This window comes from Geotrypetes seraphini, chromosome 1, assembly GCF_902459505.1.
Source record: "Geotrypetes seraphini chromosome 1, aGeoSer1.1, whole genome shotgun sequence".
Classification (NCBI taxonomy): Eukaryota; Metazoa; Chordata; class Amphibia; order Gymnophiona; family Dermophiidae; genus Geotrypetes; species Geotrypetes seraphini.
This window is the reverse complement of record NC_047084.1, coordinates 540,469,271-540,491,211: the sequence shown is the minus strand read 5'-3', so window position 1 is coordinate 540,491,211 and position 21,941 is coordinate 540,469,271. Positions and strand designations below refer to the sequence as shown.

General features: G+C 44.5%; 1 protein-coding gene across 1 annotated transcript in view; it reads left to right on the top strand.

The window, feature by feature from the left end:
• MAN2A1 (mannosidase alpha class 2A member 1) overlaps nt 1–21,941 on the top strand; it is a 414,578-nt gene that overhangs the window by 34,659 nt on the left and 357,978 nt on the right. The window contains exon 3 of the mRNA XM_033929139.1: nt 11,967–12,111. Within this exon, the coding sequence (XP_033785030.1) occupies nt 11,967–12,111 (145 nt within the window). The remainder of the gene's footprint in view (nt 1–11,966; nt 12,112–21,941) is intronic.

The window sequence follows — 21,941 nt, the reverse complement described above, 5'->3', positions numbered from 1 at the left end:
CAGGGAGATCCTCTGCCTCAATAAGCCTTGCACTGGACTACTGGTCTTCTGACTGCCCCTCTGGCTCGACTCCACTGGCCAGGGACCTCTGCCACCCACAGAACACGTCACACACGCAACCTGGTGGAGGAACGCAGTAGCCATGATCAGTAGGTGAGGGCTGATGGCATGTCACAGTGATTTGGGGGGGTCTTTATAAAAAAATGGTTTTTGCACAGTTTTGGAGTTAGCCTTAGCCCCTCCACCCTTAAAATCCTAAAATCGCTGCTTTTTGGAGGTTCCTGTGCTTTTCCTAGGCTATTTTCTTTTGAAAATTTCTCCTGCGGTGGCTATCTTGGATTTTCTTGATCTGAATTTAAAGTTATATTTGCCTCTACATGCGTCGTTTTGCAAGAAGACCACTCGGATGGACTCTCCAGGGCAGGATGCTTTGGATTCATAGCCTGTTTGCGGTGGATGTATGTCTGGCAAGCAGCCATGTTCCACGTGTTCTGTGGCGCAGGAGGGGGGCAAGAATTCATTGGCCCTGGTTCTCTTTAGCCCTTTAGGGGGTCCTGCTGCTCACTCCAGCCGGGACCAGTCCAAAAGGTCAAAATTGGTCTCTGGGGTTGGCACGCTTGCGGCCTTGACAAAACACAGTTGCTATTCAGTGGTGAAGGTAAACAGATCCAACAAAAGCTCTAAAAGGAGTTCCTAGGAGGCAGCTGCTGACCCGTATGAGGGTTTTCCCCTGGAATTTATTAACATGTTCTTCCAGGGTTATCTGGCCAAGAAAAAGGTGCCATCCTTGCTGGCTGCAACGGGTTGGGAGGGAAATTCACACTTTCCAGGACATGGGTCTTCAATTCATATTACCCAAGTTGTCAAGGGATGATTTGCTGGCTGATGATATGGATGACCTCGTAATGCTATTGCTTATGCAGACAGGCACTACCACTGTGGGGATACTGCGGTGCTTGTAGATCTCCAAGATCCAGAGATTCTTTAAGTCCTCAGCTTTGGTCGGTCTTATTGCTGAATCCATCCAGGAGTTGAAATTGGAGGTTGGGCAGTCAGCAGCAGCGGAATGCTCTCTTACGAATAGTACAAAGCCACAGTCTTCGTCCTTTCCTGATCATCCAGACATAGCAAAGATGCTCACGGATCACTGGGAGCCGCCAGAAGGTCCTCTGAGAGTTACTAGAACCATGTCCAAGTTCTATCTGATAGCAGAGGCGTTTAATCAAAGTTATGCATCCCTTTAGGTTCATTAGTTTTTATTGAATATTATAAGAAATTTACAGAAAGCAGTTCAAACACACAAAATCTGAATAAGACACAATGGTGTAGAAAAAGTCTATGTCTACAATCATTTACATACAACCAGATTAATAAAAAGAATCCAGGGTATTTGTAACTGCTAATAGAAGATATATGAAAGGCAGAAAAGCAGGGAAAGTGAAATAAGAGAGAGGGAAAGAAAGAGGGAGAAAAAGAAAAAGAGAGAGATAGATAGATAGAGAGGCAGAAGTGTCTACTGATTAGAATGAACATATGAATCTAAGAATGACCAAGGTGATTTATTTCGCACCATGTTTCTGGAGAATCGAGAAATCATGTTTTTCTCATATGCATAAGATTCAAATTTGTGATACATGCTCAGAGAGTTCCACCAAAAGGTGTAGTCAAGTAGCGAGGATGATTTCCAATTTTTTAGAATATGCATAAGAGCTGTTACAAACATGGCATCAATGAGTTTAGGTGGGCAGTTTGTTTGTGCGAAACGTTATGCATCCCTGAAAGTAGATTCCCTGCTGGTACAGCTCACTAAGCAAATTTCTCTCCTTAGTGATGGAGAGGTTTTGCTGAAAGACAGGCAGGACCATAGAATTGATTTTGTCCTCAAACAGCTCTTTGACTTTGCAGCCATGGCCACTTCTTTATGGATGTTGTCCCTCTCCACAAAAGTGGAAGTAAGGAAGAAGTAGGGAATTGCAGGCTGGTAAGGCTGACCTCTTTGGTAAGCAAATTAGTGTAAATTGTTTTAAAACAGAGAATGATGAAGTTTCTGGAATCCTGTGGATTATAGGACCAGAGGCAACATAGATTCACTAGAGGTAGTCTTGTCAGACAAATCTGATCAATTTCTTTGACTGGGTGACCAAGAATTGGACAGGGGGTATGCGCTAGATGTAATGTATTTAGATTTTAGCAAAGCCTTTGACAGTGTTCCACATAGATGTCTAATAAATAAACTGAGTGCTGGGTCAAGAACTGGTTGAGTGGAAGGCGACAGATTAGTGATCAATGGAGCTCACTCTGCAAGGTCATGCATTTGGGCTGCAAAAACCCAAGGGAATGGTACAGTTTAGGGGGTAAAGAATTTATGTGCATAGCAGAAGAGTGGGACTTGGGGGTGATTATATGTGATGATCTTAAGATGTCCAAACAGGTTGAAAAGGTGATGTCGAAAGCTAGAAGTATTCTAGGGTGCAAAGAGAGGTATGGCCAGTAGGAAGAAGGAGGTATTGATGCCCTTGTATAAGACTTTGATGAGACTTCATTTAGAATATTGTGTACAATTCTGGAGGCCACACCTTCAAAAAGATATAAAAAGAATGGAGTCGATCCAGAAGAATGCTACTAAAATGGTGCATTGTCTTCGTCATAAGATGTATGGGGTCAGACTTAAAGATCTCAATTTATATACTTTGGAGGAAAGGCGGGAGAGTGGGAGATATGATAGAGAAGTTTAAATACCTACGTGATGTAAATGCACATGAGTCGAGTCTCTTTCATTTGAAAGGAAGCTCTGGAATGAGAGGACATAGGATAAAGTTAAGAAGTGGTAGGCTTAGGAAATACTTAGGAAAATCTAAGGAAAAACTTTTTTACAGAAAGGGTGATAGATGTGTGGAACAGTCTTCCGGAAGAGGTGGTGGAAACAGAAACTGTGTCTGAATTCAAGAAAGCCCGGGATAGGCACGTGGGATCTCTTAGAGAGAGGAAGAGATAATGGTTACTGCAGATGGGGAGAATGGATGGACTATTTGGCCTTTATCTGCCATCATGTTTGTATGCTTGCCTTCCTGGTAGAATAGATGTCTATCGCCTCTGATTGCTGGTCCTCGAGTTTTATCGGCCTCTCTGAGCTCTTTCTGGACTTCTGGACTTCCTGGTGGGAAGGCCAGACAAGGTGGCCCAGGTGGAGGCCACAGGCCAAAGATTGCTGACCATTGCGTCCATAGAACCCTTTCCGGAGCATGACTCAGACTCAGGCTCAGGCAGATACTCTGTATACTTCATTATGCCAAAGAGAGGCTCCAAAGACTGGAGGATGATTCTGGATCTCAAAGGGGTCAATGCAACCCTCAAAGTTCCCCGTTTCAAGATGGAAATGGTGTGGTCATGATCACTTGGTGGCTCTGGGGAATTTTTAGTTTCCTGACCTGACAGAGGCCTATCTTCATAACCTAATTTTTCCAGAACTCAGAAGATGCCTGAGATTCCATGTTTTGCAGTGGCATTTCCAGTTTGTGACCTTTCCCTTTGGGATGGTGACAGCGCTCAGGACATTCACTAAGATGATGGTTATAGTGGCAGCCACCTGCGCAAACTTGGGATTCAGGTCTACCTGTACGACTAGCTCATCATAGCCCAGTCAGAGTCTGAGGGACATCAAGTGGTTCACTAGGTTGTTTAGCTGCTGAAATGCCTAGGCTGGATGATCAACTTTCAAGAGTCACCTCATGTTGATGCAGGACTTGGAATATCTGGGAGTTTGTTTTGCCACAGGACAGAACAGGGTGTTTCTGTCCCTCTCGCATCAGGAGAAGCTTTGCCAACTGATACGTGCCTTACTGGAGACTTTGGTCCCGACAGCCTGGCAGTACCTGCAGGTCTTGGGGTCCATGTTTGTGACCATAGATGTGGTTCCCTGGGCAAGGTGATGCTAAAAACAAAAATGTGGAACCAGTTCCTGGACTTCCAAGAGTATAAAATTATGAAGTTTATTAATGTGAAGAACATACTAAAATATCACAGTTTAAAAGACAATTATACAATATACATATACTTCAGTATATGTATATTGTAAGGGTCTGGCTACTATTCATGCAGTATATTTGTATTGTATAATTTTGTCTTTTAAATTGTGATATTTTTGTATGTTTTTTGCATTAATAAACTTCATAATTTTATACTCTTGGAAGTCGAGGAACTAGTTCCACATTTTTGTTTTTAGCATCACCTGATCTTTGTGGTACCTTGGTCCATTTCTGTGGTTGCAATTGGAGTCCTCTGTCGCCCGTCTAGTGCAGTGACTGTTTGTGGGCCCTTCCCCATGGTGCCAGTGGGTTGCTGGTTGTGGGAGTTTTACCAGGGGTTTGCCACAATCATGACGGATCAGTGGGTCCTGGAGGTGATTTGGGAAGGATATGCTCTGGAGTTTACCTGGTTCTTGACAGATAATTTCCTTTCTTCTCCTTGTCATGCTGCATGAAAGAGGCGGGCTTTTCGTCAGACCCTACAGCGGTTACTCAACCTCAAAGTTGTAGTACCCGTGCCTCCTTGGAAGTTTTGCCCTGGCAGGTATTCCATTTACATCGTGGTTCCCAAGAAAGAGGGGTCTTTTCGGCCTTCATGGATCTGAAGAGAGTCAACAGGGTGCTCCAAGTTCCGTCTTTTCATATGGAGACACTGAGATCTGTCATTCTGTGGGTCAGCCAGGGGAATTCCTGAGTTCGTTCGATCTGACGGAGGCCTACCTGCATGTTCCAATTTGGGCCTCCCATCAGCGGTTCCTTTGCGATCTTGGGAAGGCACTATCAGTTTTATGTGCTTCCCTTTGGTTTGGCCACGTCTCTGCGGACGTTCACCATAATTAAGGTGGTTGTGGCCTGCACAAGGAGGACATTCTGGCTCAACCCTATCTGGACAATTGGTTGATCCGAGCAAAGTCTTTTCAGGAGAGCTCCTGGGTTATGGATTGGGTTGTGGAGTTCTGCAGTCGCTGGGATGGGTGGTCAACCTGTCCAAGAGCAGGTTGGCTCCGTCTCGGTGACTGGAGTACCTTGGGGTTCTCTTCAACACCAACTTAGGGAAAGTCTTTCTTCCAGAGGCCCGAGTGGACAAGTTGCAGTCGCAGATTTGCCTTCTGATGGCTTCCTGGTGCTCTTGGGTGCAGGATTTTCTCCAGGTCTTGGGGTCATTGGCGGCCTCCCTGGATGTGGTTCGGTGGGCTTGGGCTCACATGGCGGCCGCTTCAGTATGCTCTGCTACAGGAGTGGTTGCCTTAGTTGCAGAATTGAATCGGTTCAACGGACGGCCACCAGGATGATCTCGGGGCTCAAGGGTCTCTCGTACGAAGAGAGACTGAACAAATTGCAGCTCTACACTCTTGAGGAACGTAGGGAGAGGGGAGACATGATCGAAACATTTAAGTACCTCACGGGACGTGTCGAAGTGGAAGATGATATTTTCTTTCTCAAGGGACCCTCGGCCACAAGAGGGCACCCGCTCAAACTCAGGGGCGGAAAATTTCATGGCGACACCAGAAAGTATTTCTTCACAGAGAGAGTGGTTGATCATTGGAACAAGCTTCCAGTGCAGGTGATCGAGGCAGACAGCGTGCCAGACTTTAAGAATAAATGGGATACCCATGTGGGATCCCTACGAGGGTCAAGATAAGGAAATTGGGTCATTAGGGCATAGACAGGGGGTGGGTAAGCAGAGTGGGCAGACTTGATGGGCTGTAGCCCTTTTCTGCCGTCATCTTCTATGTTTCTATGTTTCTATGATCTGGAATCTCCCATTCCTCTTTAGGAGTTGGTTCATCATAGCCTCCGTTGGTGGCTACAGTCTTCCAATCTGGTGCAGGGAGTGAGTCTGGATCAGCCCCAGTGGACAGTGCTTCTCACGGATGCCAGTCTCCTCGGCTGTGGAGCTCAGTGTCTCAGTCGCTTGGCTCAGGGCAGCTGGTCTCCTGAAGAAGCGTATTGGTTGATCAATGTTCTGGAGACCAGAGCCATCCAGTTGGTATTGCCAGCGATCCAGATTTTGCTGACGGGCAAGTCAGTTCAGGTTCTCTTAGACAACGCCACAGCGGTGGCATATGTCAGTCATCAGGGGGAAACCAGGAGTCATCTGGTGGCGCAGGAGGCAGCTCTGCTCATGGTCTGGGCGAAGGCTCATCTTCTAGATATCTTGGCTTCCCACATAGCGAGAGCGGAGAATGTCCAGGTGGACTTCCTCAGTTATTACGTGCTGGATCCTGGCAAATGATTGTCTCGGTCCCGCGGCCTTCAGGTTGATTGTGCAGGTCTGGAGCAGGCCTGTCATGGACCTGATGGTCACGAATGTCAATGCCAAAGTGCCACGGTTCTTTAGTCAGCACAGAGATCTTTAGACCCAGGGGCTGGATGCTCTGGTGCAACCTTGGTCATCGGAGGGCCTCCTGTACATGTTTTCCCCATAGTCGATAGTGGGACAGAGTCTTTCACAGTGCTCGGCACCCCAGCCGCGTAATCCTGGTGGCTCCGGATTGATCCAGGCGCGCGTGGTATGCTGATTTGATTCATCTTCTCGTTGCAGATCCTTTCCGCTGCCCCTCTTGCTCAACCTTTTGATGCAGGGCCCCATTCCAATGTATGATCTGGGTCCCTTTTGTCTTTTGACTTGGCTCTTGAAAGGGAATGCCTAGGTAAGATAGGTTATTCAGATAAAGTGATTTCCACTCTCTTGGGGTCCCGGAAACTTTCCACCTTTCATGCTTATGTGCTAGTTTGGCGTATATTTGAGGAGTGGTGTTCCACATGTGGTGTGGTTCCCGTTCGCGCCTCTTTGCCTCATATCTTGGAGTTCTTACAGGATGGCCTGGACAGGGGCCTTGCTTGGTCTTTCCTCTGGGTTCAGCTTGCGGCTTTATCTGCATTTCGCTGCATGATTCATGTTTTGAAGGCGGCCAAATTGCTCCAGTCTCTGGTGCGGCCTTCCGTTCAGGCCTGGGATCTCAATCTGGTCCTGTCCGTGCTCATTTGCTCTCCTTTTGAGTCTCTGGGATCCTGCACGTTGAAGGACCTTACTCTTAAGGCGGTCTTCCTGATGGCCATTACTTCTGCAAGACGTGTTTCCGAGCTGCAGGCTTTGTCTTGTAGGCCTCCCTTCCTGGAGTTTTCCGTTTCCGTTTCCTTTTTTTTTTTCTTTCTTAATTTTAATCTGTTGCGAATGTTGCGAATGTAGTATGGTAAAGAGTTCTAGAATGAAGGTGCTATAACCGAGAGAGAAGAATTCCTGTGGACATCAAGAAATAGTTGTCTAAATGATGGGACAGTTAGCAATTGTGAGGATCAGAAGGTTCTCTGTGGAGAATAATAAACTAAAAAACTGAATAGGAACAAAGGAAGACCGCTTGATAATATCTGCAAAGAGAGAACATTGTATTTGAAAAGAATACGGTATAAAACTGGCAGAATGTGTTTTTCTCTTATAGTCACGGCATGGCATGGCTTTGTTCCAGGTGTTCACTTTCTCAATGCTCGGTACATTGCTCTCCATTGCTGAAAATCAGGTCTTCCATGCCCTGACTACTCTACTACTATTTATTATTTCTATAGCGCTGAAAGGCATATGCAGTGCTGTACATTTTACCATACAATAGACAATCCCTTCTCAGAAGAGCTTACAGTCTAATTTAGACAGGACATTTCAGGGTTGGGGAGGTTATAGTGGGTATAGGTGGTATCTGAGAGCTGCAGGGTTGGGAAGATTATAGTGGGTATAGGTGTCTGACAGCAGTGAGGGGGAGTTAAGCACTCTTGATTGTAAACCGCCTAGAAGTCGCAAGGTTGTGGCAGCATAGAAGAATAAAGTTATTATTATTATTAAGAGTTAAAAGCAGTTTCAAAAAGTGGGCCTTTAGCTTGAATTTGAACACTGCCAGGGACAGAGCATGACATATTGATTCAGGCAACCTGTTCCAGGCATATGGCGCCGCAAGAAAGAAGGGACAGAGTCTGAAGTTGGCAGTGGAAGAGAAGGGTACAGATAGGAGGGGCTTGCCCGACGAGCAGATATCACGAGGGGAGCAAAGGGGGAGATGAGTGATGTCTTCTGGTGCAGACACCAACTCTCCAGGAGGAGATCTGGGCTATGCTCAAACAAGAACTTTCAGAGCTACTGCAGATGCAGTAAAACAGACTTTAAAGGTGTCCATGTCTGCCTCAGCCCAGGTTGAGGATACATTGACCCCACAGCCACGATCGACAGGTGTCAATTGAAGGCAAGGACACCCCTCCCCCTGCTTGACATCAAGCATGGGTATTGGCACGGACCCATTCACTGCATGCACTGTCATCAGCAGAAGAGTTCTCCTAGTCGGATCATTGATGCTCCTTGATGTATAGTTGGCACTTCTTGACACACACTTCCAGATTTGCCTAGGAGAGAGTATTTTGAGGAGTCTAACTCAGATATCTCGCACCACTCTGGTGAAGATCTGCCAAATTTGTCAGCAGAAGAATCCTATGCTTTAGATTTATTTATTCATTTATCTATACCATTCTTCCAGGAACTTGGAACAGTTTATATTAATTAATTCAGGTATTCAAGCATTTTTCCCTGTCTGTCTGTTCCGAGCTTTCTTCTAAAGATCTTATGTGGGTAGTTCAGTAGGCCTTCTAAAGATCTTATGCAGGTAGGTAGTTTGTTCCAGAGGTGCACAGTAGGTAGTTCGCGTTCTCAAATTACAGGCCTATTTCATTGATAAATGTAGATGGTAAATTATTAGCCAAACTTTTGGCTACACGTTTGGCAAAAGCTCTTCCTCACATAGTTGGTATGCATCAAACAGGGTTTGTTGCTCAGAGACACTCTTCTAATAACACCAGATTGGCATTGCAAATGTTATATTTAACAAAAGAAATTGGAGATCCGGCTTTTTCTGTGTCTCTAGATGCAGAGAAAGCTTTTGATCGTGTGGAATGGACATTTATGTATCAGGCCATGGAGTGGTTTGGTATTGGTTCGGGATTTATACAAATGATTAAAACTCTGTATAGCTCTCCTGTTGCTAGATTATATATCAATAATAATTTTTCTGATTGTTTTAAATTGCAAAGGGGAGTTAGACAGGGATGTCCTTTGTCTCCTTTACTTTTTGATATAGTGCTTGAACCCTTATTATTAGCTATTCAACAAGAGGAGGAGATACAGGGTATACCGCATAAAGATAAAGAATATAAAGTTTCTGCATATGCGGATGATATATTACTTCATTTGAGGAATCCGGAAACAACCATTCCAAATTTATTGGTTTTGATTGAAAGATTTGGAAAGTTTTCAGGATATAAAATAAATTGGACTAAATCGGAAGTTCTTCCTTTAAATGTGCATTGCACAAAAGGATTATTTGACTCATTACCTTTTATTTGGAAAGAAGAAGGAATAAAATACTTAGGTATATGGATAAAAAACACGCTTGATGAGACAATTATAATGAATGAAAAAAGTTTATTGCAAAAAGTAACAGAGTTATGTGAGCAATGGAATCCTTTACATTTATCTTGGTGGGGAAGAGTTCAAACTGTCAAAATGATGATATTGCCTGTGGTTTGTTATCAAATGGGAATGATACCAGTTTTTTTTCAGGGGTCTTTTTACAAAAAGTTAAATAATATTCTTAGTAAATTTATTTGGCTGGGTAAAGCTGTAAGAATTGCTCTAGTGACTTTACAAAAATCAATTGAGGAGGGAGGGGTAAATTTTCCAAATTTTTATAGGTTTCATCAATCCTATATATTGCGCCAAGGTATGTATTGGGTCCTCCCAGAACTCATGGAGAAGCTTCCAGATTGGTTATGGTTGGAGTGGCAGCTCATGTCTCCTATCAGGCTTCGTCATCTGCTTAGCATTAAAATGCCTAGAATAAGGAAAACCAATAGGATATTAATGGACACATGGACAACATTAAAGTATGTAAACAACTTAACTCCTATTACTATTCAAAAATCTACTTGTCAAAATATATGGCTGAACTCCAAGATACAAATAGGCGGTTTTATGATTGTCTGGAAGGATTGGATTGAAGCAGGAATACGTACTTTAGATGATGTTATTAATGATGGTAAGCTGCTGGAGTTTTCACATTGCAACATAAATTTGGACTTAATAAAAAACAAAGTTATAAGTGGTTGCAATTGAAGCAGGCTATTCAGGCAGGGTTCCCTGAATGGAAGTCTTTAAATACTCATTTTACTCTAGAATTCTTATGCTTCCAGGCAGATTTTATGGGTCACCAGGCCGCACAGTGGTATAAAACATTATCTGGATATTTAAATAAAAAACCAAGGACTGTACTTAGAGATATTTGGAGCATTGAGATTAAGCATCAAATTAATGCATCTCAATGGCCACGTATTTGGTCTTGGAGGATAAGATGTACAATGTCTGCGTCTATGAGGCAAACATGGTTTTTCCTGTTGCATAGAGCACTCTGGACCCCTGTTCGCTTACAAAAATTGGATTGCTCTAAGTCTAATAGATGTTGGCATTGTCATCTTGAGGCTGGAACTCTAGATCATTTATTATTTTATTGTCCTTTTATTAATAATTTTTGGAAATTGATCTGGGGTCAAATAAATTGTATGTTAGAGAATCCTGTGGCCCTATCATATGACACAGTTTTGTTTGGAATGTCTATGAGGGCCAAAAGTCAAATTTCATCGAATAATAACAAACTGTTAATGATTTTAACAGGAGTTGCCATCCAACATATAACACATAACTGGAAAGACTATAGAGGATTGAATTATTGTTTCTGGTGGAGTTTGGTTTGTCAGGTGTATGAAATGGAAAAAACATTGGCAATCAAGAGAGGTTATTATAAGAAATTTAAAGAGGTGTGGAGACCATTAATTGAGTATTATAATAAATAAATAATTATATTTATCCCCATTAAATATATGTAGGGGGGAGGAGGGATGGGTGGGTTTTATGACATTATGAGGGGTAATATATGGAAAGGGAGGGAGGGGAGATAGTTTATGGTATAAAATGAATGTAGAGTTTCAAGTGAAGAATGTATAGTATGACTTGAATTATTGTACACTTGTTTGCATAATGTAAAAACGAATAAAGATATTTAAAAAAAAAAAAAAAAAAGAAAAAAAGGTGTTCTCAAGGTGTTCTCAAGGTGAAGGGCTTGTCCCAAGGACACAGATAATTGCTTTTCATCTTGCGAGCGGAGTGGTCGATTTGGGGTATAGGGCGGAAGTGTGGAGGCCATATAGGCTGGTACAATGTCATGGAAGGGTTTGTAGGCCATTACTAGGCCTTTGAATATACATCTTTTGTCGATCGGCAGCCAGTAGGCAGCACGCAATGCCGGGGTGATCAGATCTCATATGTGGATATGCTTCAGGAGTCGGATAGCAGCATCTTGTACTCGTTGAAGTTGATGGATTTTTTTTTCTGTGAGCCTGTTTAGGAGCCAGTTGGCAGTAGTCCATACGCGAGAGGACAAGGGTGTAGAGTAGCTGTGAGAGACACGACTTCTATTCAACACCATGTCATCTTTTCTCTATTACTGCCATGGATATACTATTTTCAAGAATGGTAGAAATAGTAGCAAACACCATGGCCCTGGGTTCGTAGGTTGCAGTCAGCCTAAGAGGCAGGTGGTAGTCCTTGGTACTACGTCGGCGCCCTTCCTTTCCAAAATTTCTGTCTTAGTTATGTTTTTTTCTCATACTGAGTTGATTGCAGGATATATTATCTCATATCAAGGAGTAAAGAAAAGTACCTGCATATAGTATATATAAATTGCTTTGATTATACCCACAGGAAGGCAGTATATCAAATCCGCGACCCCCTTTACCCCCTCCCCCCACCGAGTTCTTTGGATGCTTGCTTACATACAAAAATGTGTGCTTTCTTTTCCATTTAAGAAGTTGTTTGTTTGTTTGTTTGTTTTTTGTCTTTTATCATTTCAGATGCTGGATGTCTATGACATTCTTCCTTTTGATAATCCAGATGGTGGTGTTTGGAAACAAGGATTTGATATCACATATGATGAGAAAGAAATGAATAATGAGCTGCTTCATGTCTTTGTTGTACCTCATTCACATAATGACCCAGGTATTCAATTTTATTGTTCATTTAATATTCACTGTGGCTGTCTAATTATTAGAATTGATTTATAAGAATAATTCTCTACCTTAAAATATTTCTCTGACAGAGAGAAATATATTTTTGTCTGGGTATTTATTTTCTTTTGTCTCTCTCTCCTTGCACGCTGCCTGTCTGTCATTTTTTCTGTCTGTGAATCTCCCTGTGTCCTTAGTGCCCTCAGTGTCTCCTTCCTTATCTCACCCCCCTCCGATGCCAGCCTGCCTCCCATCCCCCTTTCATTGAACACCCCCCTGATGTTAGCCTGCCTGCCTCCCATCCCCCTGAGCAGCATGTTTCCATGGAAACCACCCCACCCCCCCCGATGCCAGCCAGCCTGCCTGCCATTGAAACCCCCCCACCCCCCCTCCGATGCCAGCCTGTCTGCCTACCATTGAAAACCCCCTCCAATGCTAGCCTGCCTGCCTCCCATTCTCCTTCCATTGAACCCCCCCAATGCCAGTCTGCCTGCCTGCCCGCAGCATGTTTCCATGAAACCCCCCCACCCCCCTCCGATGCCAGCCTCCCTGCCTGCCTCCCATCCCCCTTCCATTGAAACCCACCCCATGCCGACCTGCCTGCCTCCCATCCCCCCCATCCCCCTGAGCAGCATGTTTCCTTGGAAACCACCCCCCGATGCCATCCTGCTTGCCTACCTTCCATTGAACCCCCCCACCCCCTCCGATGCCAGCCTGCCTGCCTCCCATCCCCCTTCCACTGAAACCCCCCCACCCCACCTCACCGATGCCAGTCTGGGCCGCCCTGTCCTACCGGATCCACGTTTTGCCTCTCTCCCCGCGGGGCTGGGCTTTGCCCAGCTGTTTCCGGACTGACGTCTTTCCCTCTCTGATCCTTCTCCCAGGGCGAGAAAAAGAAAGGGAGAAGCCGAGTTGGTGCCCCGTTGCGGCCAGAGCCGGTTCTGATCCCGAAGCGTAACCGGGGTAACCGGGGAGCGGCTAAAACCTGAACCGGAGGCAGGATTGGACCGGGAACCGGCGCGCACCCCTACCCGGGGCTGAGACCGATTCCCCTCCGGAGCCGGGAAAGGGGTGGGGTGAGAAAGAGGAGCAGCGGGATCCGATCCGGAGCTGGAGCATGTGTGCAGTTCGGATTCCCCACCCCCACGAGCTTACCCCGATCCTCTCTTACGTTGCATCTGGAGACCTCTCCCCCCTCCCCCACCAATTTGGAGGGAGGAAGTGCAGCATCTGACTGCAAGAACAATCAACTTTTTTCTTCTTTGCTTTCCAATCCGGAGCCAGTTTTGCAAGACACCCCCAGGGGGATCAGAGATGGAACCCTGATTTCTCTCCCCCCTCCCCCATATTTATAGACTGGCTGAATTTTGATGAGTCGCTGGCACACGCGCCTCCAGCTAGCGCAGGCACCATGAGGAGTGACACAGAAGCACACCTCACCATCAGGACTCACGATATTTCAACAGTGCATGCGCGCTCTAGGGCTTTATTATTATAGATATTAAAGAACCAAAACTTTGAACATTAAAAAGCAAACTAGAATTTTATTTCTTACAAAGCAGAATTAATTATAAAATTAATCAGGCAATGCAATAGATATTATAGACCAGGGGTGCCCACACTTTTTTGGCTTGCGAGCTACTTTTAAACTGACCAAGTTAAAATGATCTATCAACAATAAAATTAAAAAAAACACAAAGCACACTGTACACAGAGAAAAAGTTAATTATCATTTGTATTCTGTTTTTTTTTTTCAGAGGTCAAGGCAGATGACTTTAAATATGCAATGTCACCTCAGTAACAACAATACAAAAATAGACAAATATACCTCCTCTCCTTTTACTAAACCGCGATAGCGGTTTTTAGCGCTGGGAGCAGCGCTGAATGCCCCTTACAGCTCCCGATGCTCATACACTAAAAACCACTATTGCAGTTTAGTAAAAGGGGGCCATAGTGCAAAATATAGACAGCAGATATAAAGTTTCAAAATGGACACATTTTGATCACTAAATTGAAAATAAAATCATTTTTCCTAACTTTTTGTTTGGTGATTTCATGAGTCTTTGGTTTCACTACCTTCTTCTGTAAATCCAATATTTCTTTCATTCTGCTTTTTTTCTTTCTGTACCCTCCCCTTTTCTTTCTGTCTCTTTCTTTCTTTCTGTTTCCCCCTGCCCCCCTCAAGCTATCACGCCGATTTCTCCACTTCCCCGATTCTTTCTCTCTCCCTACCCCCCCCAAGCCACGACACCGATTTCTCCCTGCTTCCCCAAGCCAGGCCTGGCACGTACAAGCGCCGGGCCCACAAGCCTCCCTCCTTCCCCCCAAAGTCAATTCTAAAGTTGGAGAGGAAATTCCAGGCCAGCCAGGCAGCGATTGGCTGGCCCAGAACTTCCTCTTCGATGTCTGAATTGATGTCGGAGGTGAAGGCTTGTTACTAGCAACTCTGTTTTTCATCAAAATGCCAGTGTTCTCATTTGTCCAGGTGCTACCAGAAATACTGTTGACAGGAATTACATCATGACCACCAAAATGTTGAAAGCTGATCAGACCTTCGTGGTCCATTCAGTGACAAAAAGTTCCAAACATGAACTGTTGACACTGGAGAAGATGATGTCAGTCCAAATCTCTCATGGATTCAGAGTACCCGGTAGCTATTGAACTGAAGAATATGTGAGAATTCTGTAAGTGAATCTGACCACGACAAGTAAGGTCAAGGGTGAGGATAGTGGGGGAGAGAAATCAAGATGGAGTCAGAGTAGGACACATTTGAAGAGGCTCCTGCATCGCTGGCAATTTATTTTACTAGCGATTATAATTTTCCTTTATTGAGATTTTTTTTCATCTGCTTGAAATGCCTAAACGGAGGGGCAAATGGAGGAGTGATCTTCCAGCCTCCTCTACTACTTCAATTATGTAACAAACAGCTATATCAACTTTTGCTGTACCTGTTGAAGGGGGCGCATCCGTAGGCTGAGGTGGGCAAGCCTTGGACTTGGACAGCGAAGTATCACTGAGCCCTGCTGGTCCTGGAGCTCCACCGCGTCCTGGGAGCGCTGGAGCTGCTTTATCCATCGGGGTTGTTTGTTTCACCCCTGACCCCGGAAGCAGTACAATTCTAGTTCACAGCAGTCGGTGATACCAGTTGGAGGAACTGGTTCCCAGAGGACAATGGAAGGTGGAAATAATATGCAAGATTCTTCAAATATTTCATCAGGCTCTTCTTCTTTTCTACCTCTCAGCCCTTTGAAGCCTGTGGTGGTTGACATGGAAACGCTATGGTGAGCTATTGAAAGCCTGCGTCAGGTATGCTCCCACTTTATTTCCTCAGCACATAACTCAGCAAGACAGCTTAAATTTTGTGAGGAAAAGATTCATCAACAGTCTACTAGAATAGACCAAATAGAGAAATCAGTCTCGGATATTAAATTTTCCTCAAATCAGCAGTTGAAAGATAAAAATTTATTGATAAGAAAAATTTAAAATTTGGAGAATACTAATAGAAATTTAAACCTGAGGCTGATATTAATTTTCCGGTATCCAGATTGCAATCTCCAAAGTATCTATTTCAGCTATTTTTAACTACAGCTCTAAAGTATCCTGAGACTAACTTTCCACCATTACAGAAGTTATATTACCTAAATCTACTTAAAGAAGATAAAGAGATAATACAATATGGTGACCTGGATCTTACTGGAATCTTAGAATCATCACAAATTTAAATTTCAGTAAGGGCAACGTTATTGGTGACTTTTGTCTTCATGCAGGATAAAGAAGCCATTCTTCGTCTATTCTATAGGACTGAGAATGTTGAATTCTAAGGTCACAAGATAGCGATATTTCCTGATGTTTCAAAATGGACAATGTCTAGGCGGAAAAAGTTTTTGACATATCGTTAATCGGTGTTAAGTTTAGGGGGCTACCTTTCAACTTCGTTTTCCTTGTAAATGCTGTATTTCCTATCAGGCAAAAAGATATGTGTTTTATGAACCAGATCAGTTGCAATATTTTTCTTATGTATACTACTTTTTTGTAATCTAAATTGTATTTCCTTTTCAAAGTTATCTTCTTTGATGTGAAATAAAATATAAATAAATAAAAAAAGGATGAGGATAGTGTGCTATCAACCCAGCTGTTGCAATATCATGTTTGGAAAATTTGGAGAGAGGACTTCCGGTGACATCACAAACCTTGATGGCAGGCTGAGAACGGAGCTCTGACCTCCTGTTGATCTGTACCCCCTTCTATATGAAGCTCTGAGCTTTTTCTATATGAAAAAGAGGAGAAATGCACCCGAGAAGTGTTTTGGAAAGCCAGGAGAGCTTAGATGCCGGTGAAAAAAAGACCCAAGGAAAGCCGCTTTCAGGACAGAGGGCAGGAGAAAAACAGCCTTCAGCGTGGACCTAGAACAGCCCATGGGGTGCTGTGTGAGTCTGGAGAGAGTGCGTCAGAGGAGGACTCGGAGTGAGCGGTTTCATCTCGGTTGAGGCGCAAAGACCCAGCGGTTTTGGCCATAAAGGAGAAACTTCAACAGTGGGCCTTGGAGATAAAGAGTGAAATGGCTGGGGTAAAGGGGAAAATTAAGGATACTATGAAAGAAATAAGGCAAGATCTGGCTGATTTATTGGGACAAGTAGAAAAAATGGAACAGAGTTGGTAGACAACAAGTTATGATGAAAACAGTAAGTGGTCAGGTGGGAGATACCCAAAAGAAATTGCCGGACTGTATGACTCGTATAGAAGATCTAGAGAACAGATCTCAGCAGCAAAATGTCTGAATATGAGGGGTCTCTGACACTGACGACTTTAAGGACACTGTACATATTTGCCTTTTTGTTACCCCTCGATAATGGAGAAGCAACTCCCCCAGCCACTGTGAAAGTGGATAGGGAACACAGAACAGTGGGTCCTCGATTGACTGAAAGACCCCGAGATATAATTGCTTGTTTGCTTAATTTTGTTGATAAAGAGAAGCTGATACGCAAGGCCAGTGAAGTGGGTGTTATAACTTGGCAGACCCACAGTACAGTACTCCCACGATATTTGTGTGGGTTTCGTTCCAGGAACCCCCGCAAATTTTAAAACACTGCGAATAAGGTTTTTCGCCTGTCAAAAGGCAGGAGAGGGCTGCTGGAGTGCCGGCGAGTGAAGAAAATCACTCATGGTATGCTCCGACCATCTCTTCCTGTTACTAAAGTAAGGCTACAACAATCAGGAGCTGCTTTGATATACAGCTCCTGATTGGTGTAGCCTGTCTTTAGTACAGGAGGAGGCGGTCAGAGAATACTACGAATTCATGGGAGAACACTGAATTGAGATATTTCAAGATTTATCAGCTATTACATTACAGAAGTGGAAGGAATTTAGTCCAATTCTCACAGTATTGAAGCAGAAAAATTTGCGTTATAGATGGCTGTTCCCATTTGGTCTTTTTTATTTATAATTTTAATAGTTACAATATCAAACGATACCGAAAGAAAAAAAGGAGTTTCCACAAGTTTTACAATATTCATACCTTCATACAAAATTCCTTTCAAAGCCCACAACAAAAGGGAGACATGATACTATTCCAAGTAGACAAATTATAAAGAAAGAACTAAAGAAATGATTAATGATTCACGATTCTTCCTCGCGAGTCCTAAGCCATTTCTTACTCTGTGTTGGATCTTAATTGTATCCTCTTATTCCTCAGTATAAAAAAACCCTCCACTTTATTATTAACTCACTTCTGTTCTCTAGCACTCAAAAATTATTGCAATTGAATGGGATCCCAAAATACATATTCTATGTCTTATAACTTAACAAAGAATCTAAATCCCTCCCTCAAGACATTTGCATGGAAATTTTAAATAAAAAGATGCCTCTAGAGCTAAGACTCTAACTTTTAATTTCAAAAATTATTTTCTTCTCAGTTGCGTAGCTCTAGAGACATCTGGAAAAATTCTAACCAAATCCCCACAAAATTTTGTTAATCTATTTTTAAAATAAAGTTTCATAATTAACATTATCTCAGGACAAGCAGGCAGCTATTCTTGACTGATGGGTGACGGCACCGACGGAGCCCCGGTACGGACAATTTTAGAGTGATTGCACTCTAAGAACTTGGAAAGTTCTGGCATGCCGCACCGCGCACGCGCGAGTGCCTTCCCGCCCGACAGAGGCGCGCGGTCCCCAGTTTCTTAGTTTCTGCGGAGCTAAGAAGACGCGTTTTTTCAACGGCTGTTGTAAATTTTTTGAACTTGCCTTCCCGCTCGCGTAAACCTTTTTGGCTTTTGCCTCTTTCTTTTTCTTTCATTTTTTGTAAAAAAAAAAAAAAAAAAAATCTTTTGTTTTTTCATTCATTTGGCTTTTCCCCTGCGGGGCCTTCTGCCACCATCGAAGCCTCGGCCTTCGATTTGGCTGAAGCGGTGTTCACGTTCATGCCCCCTCAGCCAGGTTTTAAAAAGTGCCAGCGGTGTGCTCGGCCCATATCTCTCACGGACCCACACAACTGGTGCTTACAGTGTTTGGGTCCTGAGCATCAGGCCTCCACCTGCACCCGCTGTGCCACACTGAAAAAAAGAACATTAAAAAATCGCCAAATACAACAGCGATTACTGTTCGGCGCCGAGATGTCCGATCCCGTTCCATCGACTCCGACTTTGGCACCGGTTCAGTCGGCTCCCTCTTCTTCGACGCCGTGAGATTCCGCGCCAGCGTCCCAACATGCAGGTAAGCCGGCTAAGAAGCCTTCCCCGCTGGAACGTCCTCCGGTCTCAAGTGCAGTGAGTCCAATCCTGCCGACTGTGAGACGCCAGCGGAAGCGCTCCGCCCCTATTGAGGTGAGTCCCTCGACATCGGGCTCATCTCCGGGGCGTCGAGCGGCACCGCAGGTACCGCAGAAGAAAAAAGCGGTACCGGTGCCATCCCTTGATGACCGTATTACGGCCATTCTCCAGGCACAGCTCAAGCAACAATTGCAACAGCTCCTTCCAACTATCCTGGCACCGAACCTTCCGGTGCCGGTCCGCACTGAGCCGGTACCGATAGTGGAACAACCTGTATTGTCGGTATCCACTCCCTCGGTACCGATTCACTCCACCTCATCGGCATCGATGCCAGTCCTTGCGCCGGAGCCGAGAGCTCAGCATCAATCGGTGCAGACTTCGGCTCCGGTACAACCGATTACATCGCCTGGGTCGATGTCGATGAGATCGGGTAAGTCGGTGCGCAAGACCCGGCATGTAGACCCAGCTACCCCTGAGTCTCGGGATCGTTCTCCCCATGTCAGGGATCCTGATCTGTGGGGAGATTCAGAAGAGCCTTTTCTCTCTGAAGGAGAATGTTCCTCAGATGAAGAGGAGTCTGCGGTACATGACCCGTCCTCTAAGCATGACACTTCATCTTTCTCCAGTTTCCTGAAAGATATGTGTGATTCTCTGTCTATTCCTTTGGAGGCTGAATCCAAAAAGTCTAAAGCTTTTTTGGACGCCCTAGACTTTGACCAACCTCCAAAGGAATATTTGAAGCTCCCTCTTCACGACATCTTGAGGGAGACTTTTTACAAGAATTTAGGGCCCCACGTAAGTTAGACTCTCTGTACAAAGTAATTCCCATTCCTGGGTTCGACAAACCACAACTTCCTCATGAATCTTTACTTGTCGAATCCACCCTTAAAAAATCTGCAGGAGCCAGTGTATATGCTTCTGTTCCTCCTGGCAGAGAGGGTAAAGCCATGGACAAATTTGGTAAGAGGCTCTACCAAAATGCAATGTTGGCAAATAGAGCTGGAAATTATGGCTTTCATTTTTCTTTCTATCTGAAACATCTCCTTACCACCATGGCTTCCTTTGAGAAATACCTTCCTCAACGGAAACAACAATCTTTCCACCATTGCTTGTCTTCTCTGTTTCAGTTGCGTAAGTTCATGGTTAGATCCATTTATGACACCTTCGAACTTACATCCAGAGCGACAGCAATGTCTGTGGCAATGCGTCGCCTGGCCTGGCTTCGGGTATCTGAACTTGATGTTAATCATCAAGATCGGTTAGCCAACACCCCATGCCTAGGGGATGAGCTTTTTGGGGAATCCATGGATTCGACTACTCAAAAGCTGTCGGCTCATGAAACACATTGGGATACCCTTCTTAAAAATAAGAAAAAGCCTCCCCCAACAAGGCCTTTTAGACAACAGTCAGCCTATCAACGCCGTTTCACAGCTCGACCATTGCCAACAACTGCTCAGCAACCCAGGCGTCAATGGCAGCAACAGCGTCAGCCTCCCAGGCAACAACAGCAACAGCAGCCTGTAAAGCCAACTCCACAGCAGAAGACACAGCCCTTTTGACTTACTTCTCCAAAGTATAGCCAGTACTCCTATATCTGCTCTCCTGCCTCAACCTATAGGAGGTCGTCTCTCTCTATTCCTCAGCCGGTGGGAAGTTATCACTTCGGACCAATGGGTCCTCAACATCATCCGCCACGGCTACTCTCTCAACTTTCAGACTCTTCCATCCCAAAACCTGCCAAAAGAGTCTGCTTTGAACAGTCCTCAATCTGCCCTCCTCATTCAGGAAGTTCAATCCCTCCTGCTTCTAAACGCTATAGAAGAAGTTCCTCTAGATCAAAAGGGTCAGGGATTCTACTCCCGTTATTTTCTAGTTCCCAAAAAAACAGGAGATCTCAGACCAATTCTAGATCTTCGCGATCTCAACAAACATCTGGTAAAGGAAAAATTCAAGATGCTTTCCTTAGCCATTCTTTATCCTCTTCTCAACCAAGACGACTGGCTATGCTCCCTCGATCTCAAAGAAGCATACACTCACATACCAATCAATGTAACCTCAAGACAGTATCTCCGTTTCATGATCAATCAGTGTCATTACCAGTACAAGGTGCTGCCCTTCGGTCTTGCTTCCTCTCCAAGGGTGTTCACCAAATGTCTCATTGTAGTAGCTGCTTTTCTACGCTCTCACCACCTTCAGGTATTTCCTTACCTGGACGACTGGTTAATCAAGGCCACATCCGCTCCAGCAGTTCTCCTGGCCACCAACCAAACCATCCAATTTCTACAAATATTGGGATTCGAGATCAATCTACCCAAGTCTCATCTCATTCCCACTCAAAGACTCCAATTCATTGGAGCGATATTGGACACACTCCTCATGAGAGCGTTTCTACCATCCAACCGTCTTCAGGCTCTTCAGTCTCTATGTCAGCAGGTACTTACACAACATTCCATCTCTGCCAAACAAATGATGATACTCTTGGGTCACATGGCATCCACAGTTCACGTTGCACCCCTTGTACGTCTTCACCTGCGAACTCCTCAATGGACCCTTGCTACTCAGTGGTCCCAAGCGACGGATCCTTGCTCACGACACATCTCTGTGACATCATCTCTTCATCAATCTCTACAATGGTGGTTGGTATCCTCAAATCTATCCAGAGGTCTTCTGTTCCATCAGCCTCCTCATCAACTAGTCATCACCACCGACGCCTCTCCTTATGCATGGGGAGCTCATTTGAACGAGTTCCAGACTCAAGGTCTTTGGACAGTCCAGGAAAAGAAGCATCACATCAATTTCCTGGAACTCAGAGCGATGTTTTATGCCCTCAAGGCCTTCCAACATCTTCTCTTTCCTCAGGTCCTTCTGCTGTGCACGGACAATCAAGTGGCCATGTACTACATCAACAAGCAAGGGGGGACAGGCTCTCGCCTCTTGTGCCAGGAAGCACAGAAGATCTGGACTTGGGCCATAGATCACCATCTCTTCCTGAAAGCTATCTACATTCAGGGAGAACAGAATTCCTTAGCGGACAAGCTCAGCAGAATTCTCCAGC